This window comes from Prionailurus viverrinus, chromosome C1, assembly GCF_022837055.1.
Source record: "Prionailurus viverrinus isolate Anna chromosome C1, UM_Priviv_1.0, whole genome shotgun sequence".
NCBI classification, from domain to species: Eukaryota; Metazoa; Chordata; class Mammalia; order Carnivora; family Felidae; genus Prionailurus; species Prionailurus viverrinus.
Window position 1 is genome coordinate 58,006,158 of NC_062568.1, and position 13,291 is coordinate 58,019,448.

At 41.1% G+C, this 13,291-nt stretch overlaps 1 protein-coding gene across 13 annotated transcripts in view; it reads right to left on the reverse strand.

Annotated features, from left to right (window-relative positions):
* The window catches only part of MYO3B (myosin IIIB), a 489,550-nt gene that overhangs the window by 400,750 nt on the left and 75,509 nt on the right, over nt 1-13,291 (reverse strand). For 5 of the 13 annotated variants that reach the window (XM_047872791.1, XM_047872803.1, XM_047872800.1 and 2 more), the window contains exon 1: nt 6,650-6,690. The exons of 6 other annotated variants lie outside the window; for them this stretch is intronic. In XM_047872791.1, the coding sequence (XP_047728747.1) occupies nt 6,650-6,678 (29 nt within the window). In that variant the 5' untranslated portion in view covers nt 6,679-6,690. Of the gene's footprint in view, nt 1-6,649; nt 6,691-12,363; nt 12,615-13,291 lie in introns of those variants that run through there. 2 more of the 13 variants (XM_047872797.1, XM_047872795.1) reach the window with 2 other exon arrangements.

Sequence of the window (13,291 nt, forward strand, 5' to 3'; positions counted from 1 at the left end):
GTCAGGACTGACGGAAAAAGGGCCAGGAGTGAAGGGATGAACCTGAGACCTCAGGACTCTGCAGAACCTCCGAAGTCCCCATAGAGGCACCTGGGCCTCCCACAATCCCTGGAATTTGTGTGGACTTGAAATGAAGGGGTTATCCCTCAGGAGTCTACAAACCTCAGGTTATACAGGCTACTACCCTCTTTGAAAGACAGACAGGACTAGTCTGTCTTGGCACAAGAAAGTGATACATTTGTCAGCACAGGGTGGGCCTGAGCAGTTTACAAGCCAATCAGAAGTCCTATCAGCCTGGACGTGTCTATGTGTGCAGCTGCTCTAAAGTGAGACCTGATGAACACTTTTTTTTTTGCATGTAGTCGTATTATGTAAGTCGATGCCACAAATGGATTTCTTTTTTTTTTTTTTTCCAACGTTTTATTTATTTTTGGGACAGAGAGAGACAGAGCATGAACGGGGGAGGGGCAGAGAGAGAGGGAGACACAGAATCGGAAACAGGCTCCAGGCTCTGAGCCATCAGCCCAGAGCCTGACGCGGGGCTCGAACTCACGGACCGCGAGATCGTGACCTGGCTGAAGTCGGACGCTTAACCGACTGCGCCACCCAGGCGCCCCTACAAATGGATTTCTTATCAAAGTCACTACTCTCTCAGGGCAAGATTCTGCTGCCCTGTATTACTGTGGCACCCACATCCTTCCACTATCAGGAATAGCTATTAGCAAGGCAAAGAGGACATCACCTGGGAAAGATATCCTCATTGAGTGAAAGGGGGTTACACAGTATTAAAGCAATATTTTCCAATCTTTGTCACACATCATTAGCCAATTATCTAGGAAACAGCCAAACTTCTCATTATTTAAGCTGATAAGAGAGACAGACAGACAGACAGACAGACAGACAGACGGGGGAATTGGTTGATTTAGTAAGAGACTCTATCCTTGTGGTAACACAATCCCTTGCTTGGAAGCTAAGAATAATTGTCTTTTTCTTGTCCTGTTTTGTTTTGTGAAGGCAAACTCCTGGAGAGCAGAAGCTATGTCTCTTTTTGGTGGTTGAGAATATTCTTTCTGTTGGTAAATACAAATGGACCAAACATGACCTCTGCCTGTTGCCAACAACAGGGGCAGATCTCACACCGCCAGCTCAGTTCCAGATCCCTGCTCCGATAAGAGAGGGGTGGCTTGCCCAGGTTACACATCACACTGTGGTGAGGAGTTTCACATATGGCTGTAAACTAATAGCACAGCTGCTGCTTTATCTTATCAGGATTGAATGTCTAAAGACTTCCTTAGGAGTTCTAGTTTCAATCCTCAGCAGAGAACATGGTTTTAAAAAATAAGCCACAGAATATTCCATAGTTAGGTTTTGTCAAACATGATTCCATAGATGTCTAGTGTCACACACACACACACACACACACACACACACACACACAAAGTCAGGCATTAGGCTTCCTGATGGAAGAACATCCCACTACCTAAGAAATGGTATTTCCAAAAAAAATTAAACCCAAATCTGATCTCCCAGATTACCAATTTACAGGAATAAAAAGGGACAGGGCAACCACATCATAACACACAGAACTGTTGAATCACTATGTTGTACCCCTGAAACCAATGTAACATTGTGTGTCGACTGTATTTCAATAAGAAGGGCAGAGCAACATGTTAGACAATACCATCCATGTACAGTAAGCAAAATCCAGACCCTAAGTCTCTCCAAGAAACTCTCCCAGACAAATGATCCAATTTCTTCAAACATTAAGTTGCAAATAAAAATAAATTGAGAGGGATAACCTTAGGGTTAAAAGAGGCTTAAAATACATACCAAATGTGAAGTAAAGTGTGGATTCACACACAAAAAAATATATAACATTTATCAGATATTCAGATCACTGATTAATTATTTGATGATATTAAGGAAGCATTGTTAATTTTGTTTTAGCTGTGATAATTGTATTTGTGGTTATATTTTTTAAAAGGTTCCTTATCTTTTAGCAATACACAATGAAATATTTACAGGTGCAACAATATGAGGAAAAAATAAGAAGGGGCATTTACATGACACAACATTGGCCATGAGGGATAATTACTAAAGCTGAATACATGGGGGTTCACGATTATATTCTGTTTACTTTTGTATGTTTTCCAATTTCCATAATAAAAAGGTTTTATTTATTTTTATTTTTTTAATGTTTATTTATTTTGAAAGAGAGAGAGCGTGTGAGCAGGGGAGGGGCAGAGAGGAAGAGAGAGAATCCCAAGCAGGCTACGACGTACCATCAGTGCAGAGCCCGACACAGGGCTCCATCCCATGAACCGAATCGTGAGATCAATGACCTGAGCCAAAATCAAGAGTCAGACACTCAACCAAGTGTGCCCCCCATAACAAAAAGTTTTTAAAATTCAGTGTAACTAATGTATGTCAGTGTACATTCTGGAATTTATACACTTGGTCAAACCTACCTCCCTAAAGAGTTTCTCCACCACTGCTCTCCATGATATTCTAAAGTCTCAAAGTCTCATGAAGGCTAGCACTTTATTCATGTAAGAAACAGTAAATTTTTAACCAACAAAAATACACACCAGCATTTGATTCTAAAGCACCCACATTCATACTGTCAGAAAGTCACCTTCCCAATCCACCTCTAGCTGACTGAGGCACAGGCAATGCCCCTCTGTGGCTGATGTCCCAGCCCAAACTGCCACTAAATACAGAACTATAGTTAGGAGGAACTAGTGAACTGCTGAACAGCACAGGAAAATCAATAGGCAGAAGAAGGCAAGTGACCTTCCTCTGTCCATCCAACTCCTGTTCTTTCTTCTTGAAGGAAGAAAAGAAAAAGAACATCAATTTACAGACACTGAAATGACCAAAAGACTCATCACCACAAAGATCTATAATCTTTTTCATCTTGTCCCTGAGAAACTGCCCGATGGCATGAAGCTGAATCTGCCCAAGGCTATAAACACAGAGTCACATAAAAGAAGAGAGAAACACACACTAACCAGCGGGGTGGGCAGTCCCTATGCCACTGGTGAAGGGCCTAGAAGAAAAATGAAGAATAGTCCATGGTGAGCTTTGACTTTGGCAAGAAAGAGAATCCATGCCACAAATCTCACCTGGTGCCCTTAAAACGGATGTGTTCAGTGAAGAAGGAAAAAATAATACTAATCCAAGGGAGGAAAATGCTCTTGGAAAATTCCCTGTTCATTCACCTGTGTCTTTTCAGAGGCTCTAAGAGCTGACATCAACAGGGGGTCAAAAACAAACAGATGAGCTCAATTCTTCCAGGGTTGAAGTGAGCACTAAACATCCTCATTCTGAAGTGTGGCTTTTTCTTCCCTGTCCTACTGCTCTTTCTTTCTTTGTGCTTTGCCTTTGGTTCTACAACAAATATAAGTAAAAATAACAAACTCAATTCTGCTTTTGAGGTTCTAAACCTGTTTAGAAAACCCTTAAGACTTCTGGGGTAAAGTGGAACAGTGAAGTCAGGTAACAACTTTCTCTAAAACTAAGTGAATGAACGATGTTAACAACAAAATGTTGAAATCCAGCAAAGATACATTAGCAGCGATTAAACAAAGGAAATGACACAATGTCATGCCATAATATGTGAAAAATAGAATTCAGGGAGAGTGAGAGATGGGAGATCCCACAGTCAACTGCTGTTCTCAACCATGCTCTCTTTTCCTAGAGGTGTGGTGGGTTTGGGAGACGGTGAACAGACAAAATTCTGAAAAACCTCAGCAACACTCCCAATTTAGAAAGAAATAGTCAGAGGTGGAGAATTAGCAGCAGGGAAATGAGTCAAGGCTCATTCACTTATATATTCAATAAGAATTTATTAAGAAAGCATTCTATAATTACTCAAAACTAGGCTATGTGGGTCATTAAAAGGAAGTAGAAGAAGTAACCAGGTTCTATTCTAAAACAAATTACATTTCTAAAGATATGCAGAAAAGATGGCTCCTGCCAGGTGGGATGACCCTAGCACAGCACTTTAAACAATATTTCAGAAAGAAGAGCAAAATCAATATCCATCAACCATGATTGCACCTAATGCCCAGTACGAGTGCCCCTACATCAGAGAGCAAGGTGAACAAGTCTCAGAGAGACAGACATTTCCTGATAAAGCTACTGAACATCACAGCAGAGACAGAATCTTTCAGGTACACAGAACCAATACACACACACACACACACACACACACACACACACACACACACACCACAAAACAAAGAAAAAGCAACAGAACAAAAGCTTAGGTTCCCCTCCACTCAATACTCAATATGAGAATATATGTAACCTATATGTACAAAGTTCTGAAGGAGAAAAAAGTGTGAACAAATATTTTTATATTTAGCCAATTTGTCGTTCAAGTATAAAGACAACAGACATTTTCAGACATGCAACAGCTCAGTGACTCCGTGAGTCCCACTTAAAAAAAAAATGACTTGAATGCCAAATCCAGCAAACCAAGAGATAAACGTGGAGCTCTAGTAAAAAGTCCGATAGGTCTGAACCTATTTACGTTTAGAAATAAGGTTAAACAACAGTATGATGTACGTTTACTTCACACCGAGAATGTTATACATTTCAACAATAAAAACTAATAATAAACCAAATTCAACAGTATGGGGGGAGGTAGAGGGAAAAATAACAGTAGAATTTCCTCACATTTCTTTACTTTCTAAAGATGATAAAGCAAGAAATTGATACTTAAGGATACTACTTGAAATTATAAAGTGCAATTACTATGCACTAGGAAATGTTCTGCACATTATTAGAATCACCAGAGTTTAAATCAATAATGTGCTTACACATGTTATAAAATCTTTCACCACCAAAAACAAAGTGTCAAAATTCATAAAAACTTAAACCTCTAGGAGAAACCAACAAAACACAGTAATAGTAACAGACACTGCCACCCATAACAAAACAAGAAGACAAAATAATAAGAAATATATATAATACAATCAATATGGTTAACCCAACAGATACAGATCAGAGTACAATCCAACATAAAACTTCTTTTCAAGTACTTTTTAATTTTAAATTTCATTTCAGTCAGAGAGGAACACTTAGACGCATCATATGAACAGACTAAAAAAGAAAAACCATGTGATCACCTCAACAGATACAGAACAAGCACTTAAAAACTTCAATATCCATTCAGGATTTTATTTAATGCTCAGCAAACTAGAAATATAAGGGTATTTCTTCAACTTGATAAAGGCATTTATAAAAACCCTAGAGTTAACATCACACTGAACTGTAAAAAACTGAATGCTTTCACCTTAAGATCAGGAACAAGGCAAGGATGTCTGCTCTCCCTAGTTCTATTCAATATTGTGGGGGAGCCAGTGCAATAAGGCAAGAAAAAGAAATTAAAAGCATCCAGATTGGAGATTAGAAAGGAAGAAGCAAATAGACTTTATGTGCAGATGACATGTTCATCTATCTAAAAAATACGATGGCATTTACATAAAGCTAGTAGAACTAATTAGTGAGTTTATTAAAAATACAAGCTACAAGGTCAATATTTTAAAATCAATCATATTACTATATTATCAGAAAGGAAAGCTTTTCAACAAACAGTGCTGAAACAACTGTATAGCCATATACAGAAAGAAAAGAGGTTTCTCCACCTCTTCCTCTCACATACAAAAATTAACTTTAATTGATCATAGAACAAATGAAAGAGCTAAAACTCTATGAAACTTCTAATAGATAAATATGCAAGGATGTTCATTGTAGCACTGTTCCTAATAGAACCAGACACAACTGTAAGGTCCATCATTATGAAGAGACTATGCAATAAATCATAATAATTACATAAAAAGAAATACCATATAACCACATATAATCATTTAAAAGGAAGGAAATGAGTTTTGTGTCAATTAATATGGAAAGAATAACAAAATAAACAATTATGTTTTTTAAAAAGCATTGAACAGTATGTAAAGATGGTAACTTTTCTGTAAATAAAAGTGTTTATACTTACAGCTACTTTATGTGTATGTTTATGGGTGTGTATCTATATATGGGTGTATCTTTATGTTTGTATTTTCCAGAAAACTACAAAAGAAACTCTTATACTTTAGGAAGAGCTATCAGGAAGGGGAGAGATGAATATAATTTTGAGAAAATTTATACCTTTCTATACTACTCGTTATTTTTTGAGCTAGTGCATATGTTATTTTATTTTAAAAACTAAATAATTTTTTTTAACAAATAAGAGATCCCTACAAGGAGATTATTCTGGCCCAGATGCCTGCTGAGATCGTGGGAGAACAGAAATCATGTAAAGCAGCAGAAACCCATCTTGAGAAGAAGAAGAAAGTAGAGAAGAAAGAAACCAAGGAAGTAGAGAAGAAAGAAACCAAAGGACCATGCTTAAAAGAGGATTGATAAGTGGGTTCCCTACCAATTCTACACCCAGGCCCTCTGAGGTCTGCTAAGCTTTGTCTGTCCTTGGACATCCATGAAATTTCTTACTACATTCTTCTAAGAAGCTCTCTCTTCTCACAAGCCAATCTAACTCCCGCATAAACTGGTTTTAATTCCTAAGAACCCCAAAGAAGCCTGGCCTGTACCCTTTTTGAATATCTTGCATTATTTTATAGTGGAGGTGCAGCCTTACCTTGCTGAAAATGAAGCAATCTGAAGCATGTACCCTGTGAACTCCTGCAGTCAGTCAAGCCTAGCGAGTATGATTTAAATAGAAACTTGTCCAGCAACATTTTATACTTGTGAGAAAATTTATGATTAAGATTTCCATTTCTGAGTATGTTATTCAGAATAACTTGTCTAAGTGTTATACCCTGTATGAACTACAAATCTTAGAATGTTTTTAAACTAGAGAATAGCTTTTAAAAAGCAATCAGAAAAGTAAACAGTGGAAGCTCAGAGGGAATTTGCATAAATATTAAATATAATAAACACCCAGAGACACATAAAATAAGAAAAGACATATCATATAAGCTTGAACAAACTAGAATATAATTCCAAACTATCATATAAGCAAGTGTGTGATACAATGGTAAAGGCTGGTAAGAGACTAGGCCCATTTTTAGGAACTGGCTTAACAAACAGAACCCATCTACACATGGCTACAAAGAATGCATTCAAGCACAGCTTGGATGTCATCTCTTCTAGGAGGCTTTTCTTAATCTTCCCATTAGAGGTGACCTTTCCTTTATGTATCACCTACTCTTTTCTAGCAGTTACCACATTGCCTGACATTCACTGCTCACATGTTGGTCTTTTCCACCAGTGGGCTGCTAGAGAACACGTGTCATGCCTCCCTAATTTTTTTCTGCCTCATAGGCAAATGTCCATTGTATAATAAGTGTTCAATAAATGCTTGTCGAATACAAGATTAAAAATCAGAACTTTAAGAACCAGTGAGGTTTTCTTAATTAAAAAACCATTGTAGTTTCATAGAAAAGTAAGGAAATGAAGAAAAATAAACAAAGAAAAATACTACAACACTCGAAATAACCACTGTTAGCTGTAAATATAATTGCAAATAAACACACACAACCATTGATTCATTCATGTCACAACCTTACTTAAAAAAGTAACCTGTGATGGCCTCCTATTGAGAAATTAAAGTCCAAATTCTTCAGTCACATATTTAAGACCTCCACAACCTAAATGCAGCCTTCCAATCTTATCTTAAAACTCTTTTCAGGGGCACCGGAGTGGCTCAGTCAGCTGAGTGTCCAACTGTTCATTTCGGCTCAAGTCACAATCCTAGGGTCATGGGATTCAGCCCTGCTTCGGGCTCTGTGCTGAGCATGGAGCCTGCCTGGGATCCTGTCTCTCCATCTGCCCCTCTCCCCCACTCACATGCTCTCTCTCTAAAAAATAAAAAATAAATTTAAAAATTCCTCTTATTTCCCTGTATCAAGCTTATGATGAATTTCAACTAAACCCCTCACCATTTCCCAAACCATCCTTGGATGTCTGCACCTCTGTAATTTTGTCTGAATGATTTCTACCATCAGGAATGCTCATCCCAGCATATCCATTAATCAGGAGTCCTACCAGCCCGTCAAGAGCCAGCTCATGTTCATCTATCCCTCCACAAATAGGCAGCTCCTTTTCCTTTGGAACTCTATAGTACTCATATATGATAAGCTGCCTTGTGGTGGTCTGTGAATAAACCTCAGATCCCAAATGAGGTCCCAAGCAAGGCAGAGAGACTAATTCATATGTGTCCCCTCTACATTTATATCAGCTCAACAGACATTTGTGAAACAAAAGAAGAGGTTGAGTATAGTTAAATATGGAAGGCTGTATTTTGCAGTCTCAAAGCAATGACTTCAGCTGACCCCTGAAGAAAGTGCATGCCTTGGATTAGTGGAGTGTGGATTGTGGGAAAGACTGTATACCCCTTCCATTGTGACAACCAAAGACATCCCCTGGCACTGCTTCCAGGTAAGGATTAATTGAAGGCACGACAAAGGGACCATGGGCAGCTGGAGAGGGAATTAATGAGCCCTGACAAGATCTGGCTGGAGCAAAAGAATTACTTCCACCAAAGAGGTGAGAAGAACACCCAACACCATCTATCTTTGAACCTCTCTCATGCTCCTATGGAGGAGATAAGTCAACCGACAACCACTCCTTTTCTTCCCTTTTCCACTCACGTACATACAGAGAAGCAATGAAAAATAAGGTAAAGAATATGGTCTCTAGTCCTGAATTTCATCAAATCCCAGCTTTTACACTTACTAGCTATACCGGCAAGGGGAGAGTTGCTCACCCTTCTGTGCCTCTGTCTCTTCATCCATAAAATGGAAATAATGAAAGCACTCGCCTCTTAAAGTTGTGTGGTAGTCTCAATAAATAGGAAGCACAAAATACATTATTTATTATTACATCGTGGAAAAATCTGCTAGCTGGAAAAGAGGAATATCACCACTAGATACCCTTTTCGTAACATTGTAAAATCATATCTATCATAGGGAATTTGCTAAGTAAATACTGGATGTTGGACATTATACCACATGCCACACCTCCATGAGGAAGTAACTATTACTATTTCTATTTACAGATAAGAAAGCTGATGCATGGAAAGATTAAGGAAGTTAAGCTAGAAGCCAGGATTTAATTTTTTTTTTTTTTTTACCCTACTCTGCCTCATTGATTTAAGAAATGTTTAATGAGCATCTGCTATGTGTCTGGCATGTTTCTAGGTGTTGAAGATACAACAATGATCAAAACCAACCATGGGGCACCTGGGTGGCTCAGTCAGTTAAGCGTCTGACTTCGGCTCAGGTCATGATCTCACGGTTCATGGGTTCAAGCCCTGGGTAGGATTCTGTACTGACAGCTCAGAGCCTGAAGCTTGCTTCAGATTCTGTGTCCCTCTCTCTCTGCCCCTCCCCCACTAGTGCTCTGTCTCTCTCTGTCTCTCAAAAATAAATAAAAACATTAAAAAAAAAAAACCAGACCCAAACAATGCCTTCATGGAGCTTATATTCTAGGAGGGGGAGAGAGACAATCAACAAAATAAATAAGTATAATATACAGATGATAGGTAGTAATCAATTGCTATGAGAAAAATAAAGTAGGAAAGGTGACCAGAAACTCAGAGTGGGTGACAGGCAGGGTGGTAACAAGACCAAGGAAGACTCACTGAGCAGGATACATTTGAGAAATGACAGGAAAAAGATGGAAGAGTAAAACTCTGGGGGGCAACTATTACAGACAGAGGATACAGTAAGTACAAAGGCCCTGAGACAGGAGTTTACTTAGCATATTCAAGGAATAGCGAGAAGCCAGTTGCAGGCTACACTGGAATAAGAGAAGAGAAGGGAGAGAAGTAGGTGGTGGAGTCAGAGAGATATGGGGTGAGGGAGAAGCAGATAAATCACGTAGGTCTTTATCAGCCCCTGTAAGGTAAGGACCTGGCTTTTACTTAGACTGAGATCAAAAGCCATTTGTGGGATCTGAGCAGGAAGGGCATGATCTGACACGTTTTAACAGGTTACTTCGGTGGCTACACAGATAGTAGACTGAAAGAGGTGCCACTTGAAGATCCCTTAAGAGCAAAGCTATTGCAACAAAAAAGGATCTCCAGAAGGTATGATCACAACGGATTGGTTTTTTCAGAACAAAGTGCTGGGGAAGCCTCTTTCCACCTAACCTATGATGTCTTGTTGAATACATCAGTTGTGGGGAGCCCTCATTCAATTATATTGCAACTGGGAGCCTTTCTAAAACAAGCTGCCAGGGTGCATCCACAGCAGCTGGCTAGAAATCACTGCATTCTCCCTCATCACTCTTCAGCGTTACCTTCATTTTAGAAGATGAACTTGAACACAAAACTGGCTGTCCAATCTCAGCACAACGTTGACCTGCTATGATTGGGACATTTAGAACATGGTCAAGTGGCAGAAGTCCACAGTCCAGAGAGTGAGGCTTGAGCTTAGCCAGACATTCCACAAAGTGTATACCAAGCACCCACTCTTTGCAAGCCACTGAAAGACTTTATAATGAATCAGACTCAGTCCTGACCCAAGTGGGCATATGGTTCACACAGTGAAAGGATACAGCTTAAACACAAATCACTACACAGCAGTAAGTATACACTATAGGTTGTAGACTACAGACTAACTACAACTAACATTGGGAGGGAGACGGTCCACCCAGCCAGGAGGATTTGGGGATGGCATCTGACTTGGGCTTTCAAGGGGAAGCTGGAGCTGGACACACAGATGCTCAGAAGGTTTGCCAGGCAGATGAAGCAAAAGGAGAGACTGGAAAATGGAGGACTTAAATTGGGAACCACGGTTGGGACAGTTTGGGAGGACCCAGCAACACTCATAAAAAAATCCCTCAGCAACTTATTTAAAATGTAGATTCTGGGCCCACTCCCCAGGAATTCTGAGTCAATAGTGGGTGGAGGAATCTGTATTTTTATCAAGGACTTTCAAGTAATTTTAACGTTTTCCACTCAACTCCACACCCACTTTGAGAAACAATGGTAGAGATGAGTTAAAAACACCCCATGTAATTTCCCCTATTATTCTCTCTCAGATAATCCTGTTTATTCCTTCTAAGCACTAATTGCTATAGATACTACTTTTGTATCTATTTGTTTATTTACAATTGATTCAATCCATGGGGTATAAGTAATGACTTTTCACCTTCAAGCATAGGATTTCACCAGAGAAAAATGAAGTTATTTTTCTCAGTAAACACAAGGATTTTACAGAACGTGTTCTATTTGTTAATGCTTTTTCAGCTACTCACGGTTTTTGTAAAGTACGATTGCTTCCAAAAATGAAATCTATTTTTAGGCAGGTAAATAAGACCTTTCACCTATCGGTATGATCCCAAAATTCCTACGTTGAAGCCCTAACCACCAGTATGACAGTATTCCAAGGTGAGGGCTTTGGGAAGTGATTGGGTCATGAGGGTGGAGACTTCATGAATGGCATTCATACCCTTATAAAAAGAGACACTAGAGAGATGATTGCCCTATCGCCACCATGTGAGGACAAAGCAGACCAGGGCCTGGACTCTCAGCTGTTCTGGAACCCCCATCTGGATTTCCCAGCCTTCAGAACGATGAGAAATAAATTTCTGTTGTCTATGCCACCCAGGCTATGATATACTGTTGTAATCGCCCAAACTGATTAAGACAGTCAACAAGCTAGATCGTGGATCAAAATGGAAAACTATATGATTTGATCATTTTAAGGCTATGTATGGATGGGAAGAAAATCTTTCAGATTTACAAGATTTCTTTTCCTAACAAGTTCCAATTATTTCACATGTGATGTAAGTAATCAATTAGCACTCCTTGCGGACAATCAGTAAGTCCTGTCAGCTCTACTCTAAAAATAAATTCCTGAATCCGGATATCTGGCACAACCATCACCACTACCACCAGGGCCACCGCAGGCCCCCACAGAGCCTTTTGGGCAAATAAGAAAACTGACCGCTCATCACCCGGCCAGGCCCCTCCACCAGGGCGCTCCCTGCAGCCCCGCCACCTCCTCCAGGTGTCCAGGCCACTCTCGTCTCCCCTGGCGCACAGCCCCGGGCTCCCTTCCTGTCCCCGGCCTCAGTTCTGCCCCCTGCCTCCCACAGTCTGCTCTCCACACAGCCACGAGTGGGCTCTTTTTTCAAAGTTGCATAAAATGCCATTGCAACTAGAACAGGATCCAGTCTCCTCCCACCCTGGCGAGAAAGGCCCCTCTCCCTTTGGGGCCACACCTTCTGCTCGGCTCTCGCCCGCAACCTGCCATCTTGCAGCCGGCCCAGTGCTCTGCGTTCCTTCCCACCTAAGGCACCTTGCTATTCCCGAGCGGAAAACATTCTCCAGCTCCTTCCCACCTTTAAAGGCTCCGCTGGCGTACCTCGGCCTTCGAGGAAACTTCTGGAACCACCATGCTCACGGCGGAGCCTGAGGAGGCTGGCTGAGCGTGCGGGATTGGGCTGGGGTTCCCCGAGGCGTCGCCAGCAGGGGTACAAAAGTTGCGGTTGGGACAGGAGTGAGGAGGCGCTGCCTGAGGAAGGAGGTGAGCTTTGTGAGGGGCCCCTGAGCAGAGCGGGGCCCTTCCTAGGGAGTCACAAGCCGCAGGAAAAAAAAAAAAAGTAAAAAGTTGGTTTGTGTCCTTCTGAGCTGTTGAATCTCTTGGACCTCCAACTGGGCAGGTGGCCCTGCTGGAGCGAGGGAGCAGGGAGGGACCCTATAGGAGGCCTCCCACGAGGACGACCCGGAGGCCAGGAAGCAGCGGCAATGCTCACCGGAAGGTCTCCCTCCCCCCTGCGCGTGCCAGTGAAGGGAACCGGTTCTCCGCTACTGCGGAAGGGGCTGAGAACCACGCAGTGCTACGCTAATTCCAGAGCTGGGGAAGCAAGGGATTTCTGTCTTGGCTGGTGAGGCGTGCACTGAACTGGAAAGCAGGAGACCTTATATATCTGGGATCTGGGCAAAATATTTTTTTCTTAAGTTTATTTAATTTATTTATTTAGAGAGAGTGTTTGTGCACGTGGGGGAGGGGCAGGGAGAACGGGAGAGAGAATCCAAGCAGGCTCCAGGCTGTCAGCACAGAGCCTGACTCAGGGCACGATCTCACTAACCTCAAAATCGTGACCTGAGCCAAAATCAAGAGTTAGTGGCCTAATTGACTGAGCCACCCAGGGGCCCCTGGGCAAAATTTTAAATCTCTTCAGTTCTTTGTTCTTCCCTCCTCATCTGAAGAATGAGGTGGTTGAATTAATCACTGTTTCTCAAAGTTTGCTCCACGCACCACTCAGG